This window comes from Haliaeetus albicilla, chromosome 4 (assembly GCF_947461875.1).
Source record: "Haliaeetus albicilla chromosome 4, bHalAlb1.1, whole genome shotgun sequence".
NCBI classification, from domain to species: Eukaryota; Metazoa; Chordata; class Aves; order Accipitriformes; family Accipitridae; genus Haliaeetus; species Haliaeetus albicilla.
In genome coordinates this window covers 869,846-892,352 of record NC_091486.1, presented here as the reverse complement: position 1 = coordinate 892,352, position 22,507 = coordinate 869,846, and the positions used below count along the sequence as shown (strand labels likewise).

Genomic DNA, 22,507 nt, shown 5'->3' with positions numbered 1-22,507 from the left:
ATAACCAGGCATCTTGTCACCTCTCCCTGCACCAAATTTACTCCAAATACATACAATTCTGACACTTCTTTCCAGAGCTGTTGTAAGTATTCCCTTTCCACCTATTTAGCTGTAAGCTTTCAAATTCACGCATCTCACATGGCCTTGCCAAACCTGACTGTACTTGCATATCTTCAGAAAACTGTTCTATATATTTACTGAGACTTTTGTTTTAATTGCTGCTACAGATGCCAAAAGCAATCAGTCAAATTATTATTTAACAGCTAAATTACTGTGGCTGACCTTGTACATACTCCTAGCTGCAAACTGCAAATGCAAAGTAAAATGCAAGCTAAAATTCTCTTTACAGACAAGTCTAGCTTTGGATCTCTGAATGAAGGACCGCCTAAGAGCAACTCATCTATGATCATGAGGAAACAAAGCCATACTCTCTTGATTAAAGTGAGCTTATGACATACATCCACTGGCGATTTCCAAGGTTCAACATCTCCACATAGAGGATCCAGCCATGAATGTCAATCTAACAGACTGAAGACAACAGTCAAAGATAACCTTCACCAACTGCTTCTGAAAAAGTAAGCACCCAAATATGCTTGGGTCAACATGCCTCCTCACTAGTGGGAAGTGATGGAGCAAGAGACCATTCTGAATAGCATACAAGAAAAAAACAGCACTTGATCATACAGAGTAGGGGACCACACGACTTTTTTTCAATATCAGGAAGTATTTGGCATAAAGCCGTTTTCCTCTGAGATGAGGATGCACAAGTTAAAGGAATGAATATACTTCCCACAAATAACCTTTTATGGAAACTGTTCCTACAAAAGGGGTAAAAAGCATTGTCAAAGGCACAAGGAATTAAATTTTGGATGCCCTGGATAGTTATTGTCATCAACCTGTCAGCACAGATGATAATACTGATGAAAAGGTCCAACAGTCAGGATGAAAAGATTTCCATGTCCTTACTGCTGCTCAGTGGAAATGGAAAGCCAGATCAGTCAGTAAGGCCAGATCTACCCCCACAGGCATCTGTCCAGTTTTAGCCTGTCTCCTGGCCACAAGATAAACTCTTTTGAGTTTCATGCTGCAAAACCTTCCACTCAAAGAAAAACAGCAACAAAAAGCAACCTCAGGTTCTCACAAGTGTGGATTTAATTCTGAGTTCTCTGAAGTTAGAAGGAACACTGTTGCAGAGATAAAGCAGTAGCTGCCATGTCTGCCTAGGAGCATTCAGTTAGGCCAGGAATCATCTTAGCTTCAGCTGGACTAGACGCTAAGGAAACCACAATAAAATGGACCGAGGCATCCAAAATTATTCTCAGAAAATAGGCCAGACCAGGCACGAAAACATCTGGGCTTGGCTTGAATCATGAACCACATGAGCAAGACACCCCACTGCTGCCTCCAGGCAGCCGAGCGAAGGAATGCAAAGCAGCACAAAGGTAGGCAGCAGGAGTCTCCTACACCCAGATTTTCATTCTGTATCTTCCTCCAGCAAACATGTGAAACAGCCCATTTATTCTGAAGCTCTTCCTACAGCCCAGTCCTGTAACATTTCTAAGGATGGTGTTTCTGGGGCATCAGGCAATGCTTACACAACCATTGCTGGTCAGCCAGCTGGCTCCAGGCACATACTCCCACCTTTGTGGCAAAAACAAGGCTAAAAGGGTTAAATCATTACAATCCTAGCCTATGTTAACATGCACATCCAACTGGCTAAGACTGTACACACTGCAAGTATCTTACTCTGTTACACCAACGCGCACCAGTTCCCTCCCACCCAAAACACAAAACCAAACCCTTGTTTCAACAAATCACACAAACTGTGATGTGGACAAGTTTATCCCAATCCCAAGCAGCAGACAAGACTTCAGATACCAGAAGAGCTCTAACAGCTTGGCTCCTCTGTAACTTAAATGAGTCAGTGTCAGCACTATTAACTTTTAGCTTTATAGTATTAAACAAGACAAGCGAACTGAGCATTCTTACAAGAATGGTTCACCGAGGTCAAAAAACCCTGAAGGGCAACAACTACACCACAATGGAAGGGACAGCCAATGGGGGAAGCAGGCCACTGACCAGAAACTGCTTTTTCCTAGTCTCAACAATGGAAAAAGAAAAAAAAAATTAAGGAGGAAATAAGCAGAACTGCAGCAATCATTTAAAAATAAACTGCTCATACATTTTAGAAATAAGCATGAGGAGACAAACATGTCAGGAAGAGACACAGGACACAGCATACTTATGTATTTCATATAACATAACATGGAAAATGGATAGACTATTTTACATATAACCTATAGACTAGTACAGGAAATTGCATTCCTGGCCACCATATATACTCCTAACAAGCATTTCAGCAGTTTTATTTGAGTGGATTTAGCCTGGTCCCTTTACTGGAAGTTGTCGCTACCACATGTGGCTCAAAGCTGTCCAGAGGAGGCCGAGACCTTTACGCCTACATTTCAGGATGGAGCACATTTGGTACACCAGAGACAGAGCTTGCAGCTCAGTTTCCTCCAGAAGGAATCCAGCACATGCATGCCCAAACTGCTCTGCAACTCCCAATAAATGGAGCTCATCAGGGGGATGAGCTTCAAAAACCACCCTGGTGCTCCAAGACAAAGCTCTGATGTAGTTAAGAGCCATTAAAGCCATCTGACCCTGAAAGCACGTTTTACTGACATCCCTTCACCCCAGCTTTGCACCTCCACCCAACATCCATTCAGTCAGCTGCTGAAGGTAAGCAAGCAGGACTCTCAGATGTGTCAGGGGCTGGGGCAGGGCAGAAGAAAGGGAGCTAAGAATTAACTTTTAACAAAAAAAAAAAAAAAAAAAGGAGGAGGGGGATTTGCACACTCGAACAAAACCCCACTGCTATCCAAGTAAGTTAATGTTTAGTTTTACTTTAATACTTCTCAGCCTCTGCAGCTGTCTCCTCTTGCAGTTGGCACTGATCATTGCCAATCTGGGACTTATTTCCAGTGAAGACAGCATTGTTTTATTGGCTACTTAGGCAGCGCATGCACCATTAATGGAGGTTTTATCTCTCCATTTTCCTGTCAGTACAGAACCAGCCAGTCTGACTCTGTTAACATTAAGAATGCTTATTTTTCCCCTACTCACTATCTCCAAGCCAAAACAACATCTGGAACTTCAGCTTGCCATACAAAGAAGAGAGACAGATTAAAACTGGAAAAAGCTACACATCAGCTTCCAGAGCTTTATACATTTCTGCTTTTATCCAAATTTCCCACATGTACCTTCCAAAACAGCTCTGCTGGGAGGAAAAAAAACCGAGTCCCTCATACAGACTCCCAAACAAAATGTAAAGCCCTTTCCACTTCAAAATAACCTTAAAAAGGATTATCAGAAAAATAACAGGAACAAAACTGATACGAAAGTTTAGAGTAAGAATTTAGCATAGCTCTTTCAACAAAACAAAAATGACATACCAGTGACCTAGAAAAGGAAATTAAACAGAAATATTACTGGTGTGTGTTACTTGATAAAGTAATGGAAAAAAAACCTGGCGCCATTTCAGCATACATAAATGTCCCACTTTAACAGACAGCTGTCTCCAGTGTCATTTAAGTATGCTTTTTGCTTAGATCATGTTCAATGAATCATGAAAATCAATACAGAGAAAAAACATAAAACCATGCTGTAGACATGCACAGGAATCGAGCATGTACCAACTAGCACCAGCCTTTTCTGGAGAAAGACATGCCAAATAAACACAGACTAGTTTTTCCAACAACATTTATTTAACTCTTAGTAGTTAATTAACAGAAGTCATGACTACTGGTTGTTTTCTAACCAGCTATCACACTGAAAAGAATTACTAACTCAAGGCTTACCACCAAAGAAATACTCTCCCACTGGTTTGCCTGCCTTCTCCCCCTGAGAGACGGCACACCTAGCCTTGACGAAGACCTGGCTTCCAGCCCAAGACACAGCTCCCCACCACAGGCGCACGTTCAGCATAACTGGGCACTCTGGGAAAGCGGAGCCGGGCGATCATGGCAGAGATGTTTTCCACCCGCCGCCCGAGCCCAGGGCTCCTGGAGCACGGTGCTGTCTGCCGCCACCGCCTGCGAAACCCACCCTCGGTCCTCGCAGCAGTGGGCGCGTTGAGCCAGCGCTGCCTCCCATCCCTCCCCACGGCCACTTCCGACGGCCACGCTGCTGCGTGCTAAGCAATGAAGGCTGTCAGAGAAGGAATTTTCATTTCTGTAACGCACGGCCCCCCCTGGACAAATTATACAGTTTATAGTCCTGGGCCGCAGGAAGCTGCCTCGCTGCTGAAGTGCTGCCAAATGCAGTATTTTTTTCAGCTGACAATCACATAAAATGAATTTGAATGACCAAGGCAGAATAAAGTGTATGTTTTCAGGGACAAACAAAACATATGTCATGGGTTTCTACATCTAGCAGCAGAGTTTTAACATAACACAGAGTGGGAACCAATTAAAATAGTTCCTGTTGAACAGAATCCATCGTGTTGCAAGTGGAAGGACAGAGTGCCAACCACTACATTGTACAACCATTTTAACAAAGTCTCATAGCAATGACAATCAGTTTCAAATAGACATCTCATGCCAACTTCGGGGAAGGAACAACAGCATACGCTCAAATGGTAATTTGCTACTGAATACATACAAAAAAACCTCTACACAACACTTCAGAAATTACTACTGTTTTAGCAGATTTTTGCTTTGCACCCAGCTGTTGCCTATTCCCAAGGCATCTACTAACTTACTAGCTATTTCCTTTTTGAAAAGAAGGATTAACCAAAAGCAATAGCACTCAGAAGCACCGACATTGCAATAGCTTCCCCACACACCCAACTCTGCTAACAGCAGGACCGTGCCATCACCCAGTGCCCCCTGCCACTGCAGGTCTCCAATCCACATCGCAGGCAGCCTGGCACTCCAAATAAAGCTAAGCACCAGCGAGCAAACAAGCAGATCAGAGCTGAATAAATGAATTCTTTATCAATGCTTTTAATACATTATTTTTCTATGTCAGTTGGCTGAATAAACACAGAAATTACTAAAACATCTCCAAGACTCCCAGAATTGACTGAATAATGTGAGCTTACTTTACAACTTCAGCTAGTAAAAATAAAAGCCATCCCTACTGATTTGTGCAACAGTCATTTGCCTTTTGTTTGTGTAACATTCACCACGGACATGGATAAGACTGCATTCATTTGTACTAGAGCTTTGGGCTTGAACCATCTTGCTGTTGTCTGATGGAAGGGACTTTCTTCTTGTCCTGCTCACAGATTTCAGAAAAGATCATCTCATATTCCTCATGCATTCCAAGAGCAGAGGTAATCAAGACCAGGGCTAGCAGAGTTTGAAACAAACAAACCAGTGAACCGCAACTGCATGAAGTTGTTTGTTGGTCAGGTTTGTTTAAATAGCTTTTCATGAAAAACAATCAAATAAAATCTTCTCTCTGCCTAGAATTTTCCTGAATTGGAAAAGCAATGCAGCATTTTCTTAATAACTAGTTCACGACTATGCATTAAACTGAAATTTAACTACCTACAAAACTTAGATGGCATAAATCATTTAATTAAGAAAAGCACTTTGATTTCTCCTCTTTTTCTTTTCCCTGCTAACACTGTGATCATTTTCACCCACTGCAAGTCCTTCAAAGTGATCATTCTCACTCCGTTTTCTGGATCTTCCCCTATCCTTCACCTTTGCATCTGCCTTGCAGTCCATGCACTTTTGTCCACCTTCTCTTCAGCTATCTTCTGCACTAGAAGAACTTCACATACGCTACACAGCAGATAATTTTCAAACATTGTCACCTCTTACAAAAGGATTAGATTGAACTTGTGCTAATGTAAAAGAAAGAAGTTAAGGGAGGCAATAACGAATGGTGCCTGAAATATCTCCTCCTTCAGCCATGTAGCTGACAGGAACGTGGAGCCTGGAGTCGATCTCATTCAGGGCACCTCAGAAGCAGAAGGCTAAGAAGAGAAAGGCGACTGCCTGCCTCTTCCACCCTCACTTTTTTCTTTTTTTTTTTAAGTAGCTTTTGTAACTGAATGCGGTGCATGATCTCAAACCACTTTTTCTAACTGTGATCAATGTGGTTTTTTCCCTTTTATCCTATCAGGTTCTGAAGGGTGCAGCCAGGGTGCCAGTCAGCTGTGATCTTTAGCAATGACACTAAATGGTCAACAACACAGCATCTGGGTTTTCATGAAGACAGGTGTTTGCTGGACACAAGTTAACACTGGTCCAGAGATATAAAAACACTACTGCAAGAAACATAACTACTAACAACAGATCTTTAAATAACAGCCCTTGTAAGAGATGACTTCTTACCTGTAGCTGTTTAGGGGGCCATGTATTTCTAGACCTGCAACTGTACATTACCTTCCAGTCCTCCTCAAGCAGCAATTAAACTATACATCCCACTGCTGCACTCATCAGCCTGTTTTCTTCCTTTAAAGTCCCACATCTGTTATACCTCTGTATGACCAGATGTAGACAATATCATATTAGCTCCACATGCAAGCTAGAGAGCATGAGGCAGTTCTTGTCTACAAACAGCTGGGAACATGAATTCTAAGCAAAGGCACTGCTCAATAATCTGTATTTGACCATATGAACGCAGCCTTAGCTCACCTGTCACCAGCTGGGGAGGAAAGGGTAAGAGATGTTTGAACAGCTCTCTCATCACCCATGCAAAAGCCTGCACTGCCATCGCACCATGACACAGCCACCAGCAGCAACGCCAGCTCAATCCAGGCAGACTGAGCCATGGTACAAAGCCCAAAAACACTGAGGTTCCCACAAGCAGGACTGCAAAGAAATCAAACAGCTTCAAAGTTATTTTGTGGTAAACTTCCTAGGGGCAGAGTTGCCAAACTAGCAGTTCTGGGGAGGGTTGTACAAGCTAGGGATCTTTGCAGGTCTGCACTGCTCCCCAGGAGAAAACAATCCCTGGCCACGTGAAAATCCAGCCAGTCTGCACAAGCTGCTTCAGGCAAATAACACTGCACAGAACTATTTTAACACTACATAGAGTATTTCCATCCTTCCTAGACTGCTCCAGTTCTCTGCACCACAGCTCTAGGGGCTGTGTTATGCCACACTGGCATTAGAGAAGCTTTCTTATAGAAGGGTAAGGGTTTCTTTGGACCTTCCACACTGCTTTAAGACTTCACTCCATCTTCATCCCCTTCCTCCTGTCTCCTCCCTCAAACTCAAAATCTTATTCTTAGAAATGCATAAAATGACAGTGATGTTATTTCAAAGCACTTCATGCCCCCAACCGTTCTCAGCTCACAGTGGGTAAATCCACAGAATGAATATCCAACACCCCTGAACACAGCCACACTCCCCCTTTTGCTGCAGCCACTTTACTTAACAGGGAATTCTTTACTCAGGATGGATGCACGGGATGGGATTTTCTTCAGACTACTACCAGGAAAAAATTAGCTACAGAAATGCAAAATAAACCCTACTGAGTAATTGTGTGAGCATAATGATTCAAAAGAAAAGCTAAGCAAAATTCAAGGTTAAAAAGAAAAAAAAAAAACACACCACACCACTTGGAATTTTACCTTGTTTTCTGACATTTTCAAAACAGCATTTTACATTTGCACAGGTGGAATATTCATTTCAGGTGTTGGCATGTATTTAAATACTTTCAAGTTCTCAAGGTGATTTAAATTACCTAGTTGAGTCACAATTTAAATAACCAATTTTACATCTGATTTTGCACTTATTTTTTGCTCTTTTCTAAAGAAAGGTTAATTATTGTCCAACACAAATGAACATATTGTTAAGACTAACTAAATACAGACTTTAAAGACCATTTCCCAGGGAAAGAGGCAGTCAAGGGAAGATGACTTTTGGCTATTATTGACAGCATGCTGTGCTGGCTTGCAGTAAAGGGATGGGACAGCCCCCAGAGTTACTGCTGCAGATCTTTTCTTACCCAACCAAGAATTCAGGCAAAACAGATGCAAAAAGCACGTGGAGTAATAGACAGTAAGAGGGAGAAACAGAGCAAGCGTGCTGCGAGGGAAGTATACAGCACAGGAAGGAGGGAGGCACAAATGGCAGTTCATATGAAAGGGCAGCGTAAGTCACAGCTGTTTAGGAAGGTCTGCTTTACACTGCATTTGGCATATTTCATTAACCAAGCCTTAACCAAAGCAGCTCCATGCCTCTACTTTAATACCCAGCTACCCAGGTTCCTAGGTTTTATAGTTCACGTTTTACCATAATAGAAAGAGATACATTTGATTATTCACTCTCTTACAGAGTATTTCAAAAGTTTACTTTCAGTTGGAAAACAGGCTTACAACAGCTTGACTGTGCTAATTATGCAAGAAAAATTATCACAACATTTTGCTATTAAAGCCCATTTATTAGACAAAGGACACTGTACCTGCAATTACTGAACTAAACTAACCAAAACCAGCCAGCTGATCTTGTTGTCTGGGTGACCTGGGGGTGTGTGTGGGGGGGGATAATATCTCCCTGTTTCTCAGTTGATAGATCAGATGGAAACATGCTTTTCTGCCTTCAGAAGTCCCAGCTGCCTTCCCAGCTCCGAATCCACCCGATCAGCGGAGCACCCACAGAGGTGCCAGCTGCCCAGCCAGGCAGCAGGACCAGCGCAGCCAGCCTGCCACCATACCCGGCAGTGGGTGCTCAGCCGCCTGCCCGCTCCGATCCCCCTCGGCGGCAAGCACCCATCAGCCTGTGTACCATCTTGACATGAAAGATTTGAAGACCTTTTTAGGAATCCCCGAAATGTCTCAGACTGGTAGGGAGTGTGTAATCACCTTTAAATCATCTTCATTATGGAGCTGGGGTGAGCGTTTAATAAACTTTATTTAGCATTTACTGTGTCCTTTTATGAAAAACAACAAGCAAAGACACAAATTAAATTAAACCCAAAACAGTTCAAACATTTAGGTTAATTTTAACTTTTCTACTTTAAAAACAAAGGCAAAGGTGAAGTCTATTTCTTCAGGACCTCAGCCTCAGTATCACTTCAGGGGCAGGTCGGCTCAGGGAAGAAAATCTCATTATTCCCTCAAATTCTTCCACAGAGGTCTAAGTTTTAGCTTTCTAGTTTTTAACTCAATTCAGAGTAAAATTAAATGCTATTTTTTTCCCCCCACGTTTTACATGGAAAATCTTTACTATGTTCATTTATTTTATTTAAACATTTAAAATTACTTGCAACAGAGAAGACATGTTTTTGCAGGAGTTTAAGAAAAGTGGCCTTTCAAGATCAAGGAATCGATAGAATCCCCTTTTAACATTTAGATACTTAAATATTTCCTCATTGTCTCAAGAAACTGATCAAATACTACATCAGAAAATCCAGTGTACTTTTTCTTACTATCTGAGGAAACCCACTTTAATACTAAGCTATAAGTCATGGTTAGCCATTCAAGCCTAATTTCTCTCCTTTGGTGGTGTTTTGCTTCTTGACACAGTAGCTACTGTAGCCTTCTTGACCAATAATTATTACCTAAAAAGAAGATAACATAGGAAGCATACAATTTTCTCCAGTTGTTAGAACCTAAGGTGATTGCATATCAGCTGTAATACTAAGAACAATTTGGGTAAAAACTATAAGCTGCATCAAGTTGTCAACTAAGAAATTTAATATGCATCTTTTTCATACAATTGTGATATGTAAATTGAGCATGTTAAATCTGTGATTTTTGGTCTTGTCCAGCATTAATTTGTTAATTAATATGCCATTACAAACTGAATTTGGGACATTCTTCATCCTCCTGGGACATTAGCAGTGCCCACAGAGCGGACACAAGCCACCCTAAGGCACTTCCACAGCTCTGTGCAGAGCCACCTGGAGCACAACACAAAGGACAAGCAAACCTTCAATGTAAAGCCAAGACAAAAAATAAACTAAAAAATGAACCGTTACTTATGCACTTGTTACAGGAAGGCTGTAACTCCAAAAGATGAGTTACAGGGAAGCTGGAAGACTTGCTCTCAAAGCACCTTCAAGAGCTAAGGATAAGCAGGCACGTTTTGAGTACACTACACGTTTATGCACCAACTTTTACAACTACAACGTGTTCATTTTCAGAAGAATCCCTCACTTCACATACAACCGAACACCCCTGTGGGACTGAAACAAGATCAATCATGTCAAAAAAGCCTTAACATTTTTGGAAGAATATTTCAGAACTCTGAGAAAAAAAAAAATTTCATATCCTTTCACAGCATTGGCATACCAAACCCTCAGAGATTTCATTTTACAGCTAATTGTTCACTTCTGTTTGTGGTTTTGTTTTGGGGTTTGTTTTTTTTTCCTTCATGTTCACATTGGTCAGCATTTTAGAAAGCAAGCTTTTCCATGCACTTAACTACCATGCAAGAATTTAGCAGATGCTCACCAAGCCCTACTCCTTTGAGGGACCTTGAAGTCCAACCTGCAGAGGGTCATCGCCAGTGCAATCCACACAAGAGAGACTGCAAGGCCTCCAGCTGTCGCACTGTGCAGAGCGGTTCGCTCGCAGCTCCCACCAACAAAAAGCTGTTAAAAACCACAGTCCTCACCCTGTGAGATGGTACAGGTGCTACTAGGGGCTGTTCGGGTAACACAATCCTGAGTCAAATGTGCAATCTGATGCCATCACATTTCTTCTGACTTGCCACCAAGAACCTTATCATGGTGCCATGGTACTACTGCATACCAGTTAGTGCATCAACTAAGACACAGAAACTGAAGGGCAAACACCAAGACACACCACCTGAAATCTCAATGAAATGTTTTCAGCTACTGTTCTACCCACATTCACAAAACACAGAGCTGAACAGCACCAATTAACAGCTGATAAGCAATAACTTATTTTGTTATGGATACTCAGCCACATGCTTGGCCTTTTGCCATTAACCCCTCTTGCAGTGACATGTAAGAGCCCTAGGAAGCCTGCCTGAGTGTCCCTCTCTCACCTCTACGCCCACCAATTACCTGTATCTGTAAGGAGAGCCAAACTCCATCTCAGTTCTCCAGAATTCTCCTTTACGAGGCTGACAGAACAGGAGACCTTCACTCCCAGCACATGGGTTCTTCACGCTGTAAACGTTGTGACCCCAGGGCCACAGGCACTTCCAGTTCACAGGTGTTTGAATTCCAAGCTGAAGAACCTACACAATGCAGGTCACATTGGTTCTCCAAGTTCCGGGCTGGTTCCGGTCTCGCTTCTACAGGCAGTAGAAATTTTGTGGGCATCTTTGCCTAATATTCCCTCAGGTCTCCTCCGAAGTTTGTTGAAGGAGGCTCCTTTGCTCTCCCCCAGATTCTCCACAAAGTCCTCCAATTTCCCCAACTGCTGTGAAGTCCCACAATCACATAATCCTACAAAGAAGTCCATCTTGTTACAAATCTTTCAGGAGCAAAAAGAGCACAGAGAGAACTCTTTAGGGAAAGGACCATGTGCTACTCTCAGCTAGACAGCATCAAGAAAAAAGAGCCTTCTCCACTCACCCTGAACTAATCAAACCCCAGCATTCCTACCAGAAGTCAGTCAAAAGCTATGAGTTAGGCTCCTTCCCTCCCTATAAAAAGGGGGGGTTGCCAATTTGTTTTGCTTTCAGTTATCTTGTGGCACACACATGTCTGAAGAAGCACGCTTGGTTCTCTTTCCAGATTTTCCATCACAGTGAGGAAAAATTGTAAATCTCCCTCTTCAAAACAGAAACCTGTTGATTTCTTCAACCAGGTCTCAAAAGTACCACAAGACAATTTCAAAAGCTGCAAGTTAAAGGCTTCCTTACATCAGAAAACAGCCAGGAATGCTTCTCACTATTTCTTATGGGAATAGGGCATCATGCGCAGCAAACTCACTTAGGCTATACAAGGACTGATGCTGCAGAGTAAGAATGATGACAAGAGGACTCTGTGCAGGGGAACAGTAGCCTCTGAATTGCATCTACTTCACTTCTGAATAGCCTCAAAATACAAACAAGCTCTCAAAATCCCTTTCTTTTGTCTTCATCTGCCACTGTGTTGATGTGCTGTGGCTCTATTAACCCAGCCTTGCGGAACAACTTCAAGTTAATTCACCTTTTCCATTTGCTTTAGTCCACTCCCCAGAGCTCTATATCCAGTAGATATTTATTTTAAAGCTAAGCCAAAACCATTCAAATGCTAACATTTCGGAGCCTTCAATACTCTTGTTTGCATGCAGTAGGGCCCCTTTTAGAATAAAGAGCATCCACTTTGGGAATTAAACCACCATAATTATAATTGGCCTACACGTCAAAGTTTTACAAATCCCCAGACTGGGAATAAAGCATGTTTTACTCCTAGCAGACCCTTTGTTAAGGAAGGCGTAAAAACTGCATTGCAGACCAATTTCTCACCAGAGACTCCAGTAACTGCATAAGAAAACTGACAGCTTCTAAAAGCAAGTTTGGTCTTCTGGCTCATAGCTGCATGTCATTTTGGCCTTCCTAATGGAGAAACAAGATAAAGTTCCCTCAGAATCCTGGCCGTTGTTGTACATTAGAGTCCAATAAATATTTTACTTGAATGTCTAACCAACATCCAGAATCAAATCCCAACTAAAAAGTTGAAGTCAAAGACTTTTCCACTCATTAAAAAATGCCACTTTTGCACAAGGCGTGGAAATACCATATTTCTTTCAACCAGTACTTTAATGGTGCTTAGGTTTTTATTTCCATAATTTCAGAACAGTCATATTGATGCACTCATTCTTCAAAATATTATTTGTGTCCTAAGAAACGTGTATGGAGGGAAGGGTCTAAGTAACTTCAGATTTTAGAACAGGTTTTGCAGAACAATTATGCACAAGTTTGCTTCAGAGGTATGGACATGAGTCTTACAAATGTGTAAAATGCCTACACAAAGACAGAAAAACACCCTATTGCTTAGGCAAGTTGGAACATGTTATGCATTTAGATTATTCTCTACTAAAGGCTGATGCAAACACACCAGGTCCACAAACACACACAAAAGTGTCTACGTGGCATTTCTGGCACAGTTGTAAAGGCTTAATTGACAATCAACTAATGTGAGGTTAAGAGAGATAGCAAAGGCAAAGCCAAAGAGTTGTTCAAGAATTTTTAAGAAGTGCACAGTCCCAACAACAAAAGTCGAGGGGTAGGATCCATGAGAAAAAGACTGAGAGGAAAGACCAAGTTATGACACATTTGAAAAGCAGGAAGCCACCAGCCATACTCCAAGCTGTGCCTTTACTGGTGCTGCATGTGCTTGATGCGGGAATTTGCAGGTAAGGGCAACCTATCCCAGGTTTCTTTTCAATCTTTTAGGTGGAGCTTTTTCTTCTATCCCAGTAACTTGAAATAACTTGCATGTCTCTTTCTGGACAGAGAAGAGTTCAAATTATGCAAAGATGTTGGAGGGTAGCCAATACTCAAATGATTTAACCTTCATCATAACCACAAAGTAAAGACATACCTCTGCTCTTACAAAGACTTGTGTTCGGTTAGCCATTCTGGGCAGAAAGGGCTTCTAACCTGCAGCAAAAGGATTCTGCCTGAGAGGGAGGAAGGATTACATCAAAGTAAGACCCTACACTACCTCTTCAGTGAAGACAGCTCCTGAATCAAGATAGGCAGAGATGGTTCCATACCACATTTACGCCTAGTTACCCTTGAGATGAAAAGCAGGCAGAGTGAAAATGGCCATGCAAGCACCTTTTTATCATCATCATTTCATTTAGATTCAGGATGCACACAGGTTTTACAACTCAGTCCAAAAATACAGGTCAAGTGGAATAAAAATTACTTAGATCAATGCCCAATAAGTAAGACTGAATGTCCAGAAAAGAATTGCAGACTAAGTTTACAATAGAAAAAAATAAAGTAAATATTTGGAAATCACAATCACCAAAAGCATACACACACCCATTTTTTTTTAATTCACAAGCATCACCACTTTTTTCATGAGCTAAGAGTACATCTAAAATACTTATTATCATTTAACTTGAGCCAGTGTTTAAAAGTCAAATTGAAAATAGCTTTTTTTTAAATGCACAACTTATTTTAATTCCACCCCTAAATAGATATGAATTAGCTAATTTAATACTCAGACTAGTGCACTACAAGTCATGTATCTTTTCATCCTGACAATAGAAAATAAGGAGTCACACACATTATAATACTACAAGATTGACTGCCACATAAAATCCATTGCCAAATCATCCTACAGCCTGGGATTTCTCCCAGCCCATGCAATCAAAATCAATGTTTTAGCAGGCTGCTACACAGAACTGCAGCTTCAACAGGCAGTTACGCTCAAGCATCAGTGAAGAGTGAAATTTAACAGACAAAAAAAAAAATTACTCCTTATGAAGTGAAGAAGGGTTTCTACATGCAACATGGACATGATTTTTACCAATAATAAAAAACCTGCAAGGTACCATCTATCTTTTCTCTAATGTAACATGATACAATTAATTTATTCTCTTAAACCAAACCATTATCTTTTAATTTTATTTTCTCTTTTAAGATTCAGCCTTAAAATGACTTAATTGTTGCAGTCCACCCCCACAAACACAAGAGACAACTTCATTGCAGTGGAGAGCCCTAAATAGCACAGTCTGTTTTAGGCTGACTAATACAAACATGCATTTTGTTTAATTTTACATTTGTTCCTAGGGAGATTTAGATCTCATCTCTTCTACCTCCAATCCAATACTAACTGACATCGTAGGAAATTATCCACCCCTAAAGGGATGAGTAACGCAGGCAGATCTGCCATTGTGCGCAGCATCTCACAGAGGACAGGCTGGCCACCATGCTAGTCACAATCCGTACAAGAAGGAAGGGCAGGCAGGCGCTGGAGCCGTGGTACAAAAGCCGTGGCATGCGGAACTTCCAAAAATGTGTGTTCGAGCACGCCCCGGTGTAACAATCAGGGCCAAGAGCAAGCAGGCAGCAAAGAAACCTGCAGGAACTCTTCCAGGGGAGCGGACCATGCCAGGTCCACTCCAGCAGCAACAATCCGGGCCAAAGCACTCTGCAAACAGCCTTGGTCACAGCCAGCAAACTCAACACACCCACAATGCACTCGAGTAAGGCAACGGTTTTCACAAACACGTCGAGGTAGCACACAGTCCTCTGCATCTGCCCAGTCAATCACACCCTAGGAGAACCCTCCTTAGCACCAACACAAAAAAACCAAACCAGGAATTAATGTGGGTTACATCTAATCTGGCAAAGACAGACTAAGTTTTAACCAAATTAATGCCTTATCCAGTTCACCACATGGCCACAGAGATGCCAGAACAGGAGAAAGAACAGTGCATGGAGAGGGACAAGCACAACTACTTACTTCCCTGGCATTAGTAGCCAGCAAAAAGGCTTGCGCAACCACAGCACCAACTGCCTAAAACTGCTCAGCCAGGAACCCCAGGCCATTCAGAGAGGAAGGTTGGAGGGGCCTGCTGAGGCACACTGACTCATGAAAGCAGAGATCAGCAGCTTGCAGGACTTCAAAAGGAAGCCACTTCTAGCCTCCAAGCTATCCGCCCAGCCAAAGGCGGCTGTCGAAAAGCTGCCAACCTGCTCCTACTGTTACAGGATACTTGCCAGACAAACAGCAGACCTGCAATTAGAAGAGGTGTTTGTTGGCCTCTCTTCTGCAGCCTATTAGCAGAGAGGTAAAGTTTGCAGTCAGAACAAGAAATGCCTGACCTCCAGTGAGCACAACTAGTTACAACTGCTCTGTAAGATGAGGAAGAGGTCCTCCTAGAGTTTCTATTCAACTGAGTATGATCTGTGGCTTCAGCATGCTGAGAAGGAATGTTCCAGGTACTCGGGACAGAAGGTTAAGAGTTGGAGCATCATCTCCTCTTCTGTAAAAAGGCCTAGATAATAGTCATTGGTGTTCCCCTGCACGATTTCCTACCTCCATCTTTGTTCATTTCAGACAAAGCAAATGAAGAGTCCAAAGTCTGCCTTGAAAAAATCACTGAACTGGAGGTCTTCTGTTTTAATAACCTTTTCCTAATCAAGCCGTAGCCTTCCTTTTCCTAAACCAGACTTGAGTTAACTTACAACAAGCTACAGACACTTCCCTACGCATCTTCTCAGAAGTACTACAGGTAGTGAACAGTGACATAGTTTGACACTGCCAGGAGCATTTCAAAAGGGGGAGATGCACTGACAAAAATTACTTCTGGGGATGAGCAACCATTTAGCTGCCTTTTCAGGTCAACAGAAGAAACAGAAGAACAACGAAATGTACAACTAACTCAAGAATAACCTGCTGACTCTAGAAGAGGCTAGTAGCAGATACTTAGGAAGAAGCATAAGGACATAGCATGCAAAGGCCATTCTTCCACCCTCCTCTGCCCCCTGACCCCATGCTTAGCAGTCAGAGGTAAATTCCCAAGCCCAAAACTGCATCTGGACCACTGTATTTAATGGTCCACCCACAGATCTACAAACATATCCAATTCCTTTCTTAAAAAACAAACAAACTTCTCTTGAATGTCCCACTGCAATCATTCTATAACTTAAACAGGCACCACACAAACACTACATTTTTTTAAATTTTAAAACTGCCGACTATTGACTACACATGGCATTCCCTATTTCCTACATCATAAGAAACAATGCAAAATCATGATTTCCCATTTACTCACCTTTCAGTCGTGACTTTAAGACCTCTATATTTCCATGCAAACATTTCTCTCCTCAGCAAGAGTCAGTTTATTTAGACACGCTGCATCTACACCACCTCACAAAGCTTTGCAGAACAAGACTGAGCCAACACCATGTAAAACTAAAACAACAGGTCCTGAGCATAAAGAAACTAATGATCTGAAGGACAATGTGCTATCCTGATTGCTTAGAGACTTATGCTGCCTTCGTACTTCAACCAAACAGAGCACGACCACTTGAGATGAGGGATGTTGATCTTGGGGGCTTTAGAGGTGTTTAAGAGCTGGTGGCACACTAATTTGCAGGTACAAAGAATGCAAACATGTTCTAACTAGAACTGGGCAGAAGCCTCCGTCCAACAGCCCCTGGGATCCAACACACTGCCTGGCCTGCCAGGCATAGCCACCAGGCCACAGAGCAACATTCACAGCCAGTACTGGTTCAGCAAACAAGGTGGAGCACCGACAACCAGGATGAATTCAGCATGAAATGAAAGAACACATCAAAAGAACCCTGTTTAAAGACAGGATCATGTAATAACTGGCAAAGACTGTGATGCAGCACCTGATGTTGACTATTCACCGGCAGATGAATCATAAGGTCAGTTCTGGCCTTCCAGGGGAAAGTCAGTATCTGAACTGCTAGCAAAGAACACCATCACATTTCTAAAATACACTACTGCTTTCTTTCATATAAAGTAGTAATGAACTTATTTCACTAGGAATGTCGGCACACTCTTGATGTTTCTTCTAGACAACGGTTAGAATCCTACGGAATTAACGTCAAAGGCTAGATTCAATGCCACTTTATAATCAGTTAGTTCACTGCAGAACTTGTTATGAGACTAACATTCTGAGAGCATGTACTGAATACCAGTAAGACTTACAAATGCAAATCACTTCGAAATAGGAACCTGTGAACACTGAGCTACATACACGTAATTGCAAAAGACCACACTTTAAGGAAGGGATTACCTATCAGCTGAAACTGGGTCACGTGCATACTCATGGTCCAATATAACAAAGAAAACTATTTCATTACAACTACTTATTGCTATTTGACTACACTTTTATGCTTTTGAAAGCATTAGTCTAAAGCTGTGGTTTGGCTGCAAACATAGCAAAGAGAAAAGGAATTTATTGAAAGCATTTCCATGGAATTCCATACATTTCATAGTCAATAGCATTTTCTGAATTCATGATCCCAAAATACTTTGTAAACTTATGTGAATTCAGCTTTCCAACACTGCTAAGAAATACCATCATTCCTTATTTTACAGATACGTACAGATATGTAAAAGATGTAAATGACCTACGTCCTTAATGTGTAGTCGCTGAACTTGTCTACAGCAGGATTTTAAAAAGGGGGTTTTAGACAGTGTTGGATACCTTTGTAACTAACATGCTCTTTAACTGTCTCAGTCTTGACTACCCTCAGGTCTCAAAGCAAATAAACTACCCCGGAATACGCATGGATACCAAGACCAACCTGCAATCCACCCCAACGGATCTCCATGAATTCTCATAGACAGAGAGACTAGAAGGGAGCAATTATCACTCTGAAATCTACTGCATTCAAGACCACTGCCGTAACCTTTCTTCTGTAGCCCTATACAGCCGCACAGGTGAGTGGGCTAAGCTTTTAACCTGTTTATACACAGTAGAAGAGATAAAAGATACAAGACCAGATACTGAGATGCCCATTTGAGAGTGTAAATAACTAAGAATGTCAGTGAATTCAAGCAGCTTTTTTTTTTTCCTGGCAGGGACAAGGGGGCTAAAAGGGTGCCTAATTGTTTTACAACGGCTGGCCCTAGATCCTATTTTAGCATCAGGCTTTTATTAAATTTAAGCATGACTTCAGAGTACCAGCTGGCCAAAAAACCAAAAAAAACCAACAACCAACACAAACACAACCCACCCACAACACCCCACTGGTGTTCTTTCCCTTGCCTATGTTCTCTTCCTACCCCGAGAGCTTCTTCACTGCTAAAGAGCTCACTGCTTTCTCCCTTCCCAAGAAGCATGCAGCTTGTGAAAGAGCAATGCAAGGACAGAGCAGGGGTTGAGAGAGTGAAGGTGTTTCTCCAAATGATTTTTATCCCCCTCTCAGACGCATTTGCATCCCTCCCAAGTAAGCTATTTGATGCCTCTGCTGTTGCTGTGTCTGGCAGTTTTGGCAAGATGATGCAAGTCTCCATTCCTTGCCCGCTGGACACAGACTGAAGACAGGCAAACGATACTATGTCAAGTTACATTGCCGCATGCCTTCCCGCCTCCCCCAGCCCTGGCCACCAATCCCTTTGTTTTCCCTTACACCTGCACTGGGACTTATCAACCACAGTCAGGTTGTGGACAACTACAATGTTATCTGTGAAGAGTAAAACAGGAAAAGAAACCCTCTCCGTAGGCTTAGGGAGACAAAAAAATTCATTTGGAGAGCTAGCCTCAAAAATAGATACGTTTTGCAGGAAATGGCTATATTTAGCCCTCCCCTTTCACCTCAGCTCCTCAACACATTCACATTCTCCTGCAGAAGAATCTTTCTAAATGCTGTTAGCGGTGAGCTTTAGCAGGTCACCTCAGCAGAAAAAAAAACGCAACCAACTTAATATATGTTAATATAGAAGAGTATAAACTATCATCAGAATATCAAATATCCAGCTACTAAGGCATTAAAAAAATTTCTCATGTCTCAAAGCGTGTTAAATTGCTAGCTCCAAGAACATAATATGGCCAAAGGTACTTTATGAGTTAAGTCCATGAAGGCTGAACTTCTGCACACACCATTCAGGTCTTCACAAATACTTTTTTTAAGTAACTAATGGAGCCATAGTGTTCTCTACAGAGAGTATAAACATTAAGTAACAACCTCAACAGCTATACAACCAAAATATTTCCAGTTTCTTAATGTACATATAAAAATAAGTCATGAGCAAACCAGTCAGCAACAGTTATTGTGCAGTGGAACTTACACAGAGACTGTCCACGACCTCTCTGGAAACAATCATCAGTATGGGGTCAGTAGGATTTCCCTTTCTCAGCTTGCAACTTTGAAACGTGTTATAAGACTTAAAACTAAAAATATGTAACACAGTTTTCTTCCCTGGGGTTGTTTCATTTAAACAACAGCCTCACCTTCTAGAGTTTTGGCCTAACTACGATTTAAGCCTGTAAGAGCTGATTATTTACAAACTGCAATGGTTGAGGGGTGATCTAAGTCACAGCAACCGACCTTAAAGTTTGTCCTGAAATGGAGACAGAAGCAGACAAAATGAAACACACCTGCCACTACAGCCTGAGAAGACAAATAAGCAGAGATTTGCAGTCAGTAACTACTCCCAAGTCCTGTGCCACTGGGCAAGGAGCAGCACCCCCACCCGCCGAAATGAAGCAGCGGAATGCAGGTCTTATCCCAGCAAACAAAATACTGAGATGGAAGGCAAACCTCTCAAAACATTGCACACACTTAACACCTCCGAGGGAGAGCGCAGTGCATACAGGAACTTTTTGTTCCCCTAAAATAGATCTGTAACACCTCCTCCAAAAAAAAGTTACGGTCATCAAAGGAACCAGACTTGCACTTGAGAGCTTTCCACATCCAGGATTTCAGCTTTCACCGATTTCAATTTCAGTACTCTTCAAACAGTACTAGACCTTCAAGGACAGAACTTGGAGGGTATCTACAAAGTGTCTGCCGCATTCCAGCTCACTACCATTTCTCTGAAGATGAAGTATAAGGATCATAATAAAGATCCTATTACAGGAAACAAAAGAAAACTGAAGATTTAAAAATAGACCTGTCATTGCCCACAGCAAACTCCTAACAACCATAAAGGTTTTCCTGAATGAAAGGATGAGATCCATGACAGATGAGCTTCAATGCATACCACAAAAACACGTGAGATTTGGGAAAAGAACCTGTTCTCTTCTGAAAGCTCAACGCATCGTTTCTAAAAAGTGTTTATATACATAAGTGCCAGTTCTGCAGCCTGGTCCAGAGCCTGAAACTTTCCACCTCATACTGCCATCAGTAACAAGGCTGTTTTGATGAATTAGTCCCTCCAGTACACCTATGTAAACCCCTACTCTTTCAAAACCTGCTGAAGATTATTTTCCCCACATTGAGAGAGAAACTCAAATGGTTTCGTCCCAGTTTACTGTAAAAGTACTGCTGGAAACAAGTTATTTTAACACATTTTTATAGACTAACAAAGTTGGAAAGACTGCCCAGGCAGCTTCCCCTACTGTATTCATGCCCCAGATTTCACAGACCAGCATGTGGTTTTAAAAGCCTCGAGGTTAATACACAGATTTGAGCAGGCTGAAAGAATGACTGCCTGCTTCTAGCGACCCATCCTCCATCACCAGCAACAGTCTCGACGGGAGTTCAGGCAACAGTCTTGCCATCCCCTTTGTCTCCTCCTGAAATTCAGAGCCCCGTAGCTGTAAATAAGCAGGCCGATTTAGACCCCTACGGACTCACTGTGCAAAACGCCATCATATTCGGCAGTGGAAGGAAGACGTGCCTTTAACAGATTAATTAGGCACAAGGGACTTTGGCCTCTAACTTACTTTCTCCTGTCAAACCACGGACCCTCAGCATATTGACATTAGTAATGCCAGCACAGTCACACTGAGAGAGCTCGCTCTGATGCAGCGCAACTCTGCGCCCCCAACTTGAAGACGTTCGTGTAGCTTTTTAAAAAAGGAAAAAAAAGGAGGAGAGACCCCCCCAAACCAGTGCACCTCTCTGCAGGCACGGCAGCCTTGCTTACCGCAGAACCACAGCGATACCGTTAGCCGCGACACGCGTGTGTCGCGACGGCCACGGGGGGGGACCGAAATCCTTTGTGTCGCCTCCCGCAGCCGAGATCCGTCTCCGCCTGCGGGACGGGGTGACAGCGGCTGCCGAGGCACGCCGCACCCTCGGCTTCGCTTTTCGCGAGAAAAGGCGCTTTTCAGCGAAGCCTCTCCCGCCCCGGGGCGGGCAGCCCGCACTCGGCCCGCAGGAATTTTTCTCTCCTGGGTTTCCCGGCTCCCCCTCTCCAGACCCCGGGCAGGGACCGCGGCGCAGGCAGCCGGCGGAGCACCGGCAGGGCCCGCGGCGGGGCGGGCACAGCCCCTCACGCCCGCCGGGCCGCGGACGCCGGGACCCGGCCCCGCCGCCCGGCCCCCCACGGCTCGCCTCGGCCGGTCACCGGCGGCGGGCCAGCGGGCCCAAAGCGGCTCCTCCCGCAGCTCCGGGCCGCCTCGGGCCGGCCCCCCGCCCCGCCCGGGCAGACGGGCGGCTGCACTCACCTCCTCATCGCGGCGGCGGCGTCGGTCGCGCTAGGGCCGCGGCGGGCTGGCCATGGGCGGCGGGGGCGGCGCGGCCGCCGCGCTCTCGGCCCGGCGCTCGCCCTGCCCGCGGCCCGCCCGCACGCCCGCCCGCGGCGGCGGAGCGCTGACAAAGGGGACGGAGCGGCGGCGGCGGCGGCGGCAGCGCCCCGCCCCGCTAATGGCCGCCGGCAGCCGTCACGCTCGTCCCGCCGCGTCACTTCCGCCCGCCGCGCCGCGCTTCGCCGCGCCGCGCCCCCTGGCGGCCGTTGGCGGGAGCGGTGCGGGGTGCGCGGCGGCCGCCCCGCCGTCCCCGCTCGGTTCCCCCGGTGAACCGCTCACCGGCCGCAGAGGAGCGCCCACAGACGCCACCGCGGACGCCGCTCCTGCCGGGCAAGGCCGCCAGCGATCCAGCGGCAGAAACGCCCTCGCCCGTACCGAAGGCAGGGCGGCCTAGCGCCCCGTGGGGCCTGGGCCGGGGAGCGCCCCGCGGCGTCCCCGTGGAGC

The 22,507-nt window shown here is 43.9% G+C and overlaps 1 protein-coding gene across 1 annotated transcript in view; it reads right to left on the bottom strand.

The window, feature by feature from the left end:
- ACVR1 (activin A receptor type 1) overlaps positions 1–22,156 on the bottom strand; it is a 70,673-nt gene extending 48,517 nt beyond the window's left edge. The window contains exon 1 of the mRNA XM_069780594.1: positions 21,983–22,156. Coding sequence (XP_069636695.1) covers positions 21,983–21,990 — 8 coding nt within the window. The 5' untranslated portion in view covers positions 21,991–22,156. The remainder of the gene's footprint in view (positions 1–21,982) is intronic.
- Positions 22,157–22,507: the final 351 nt, after the last annotated feature.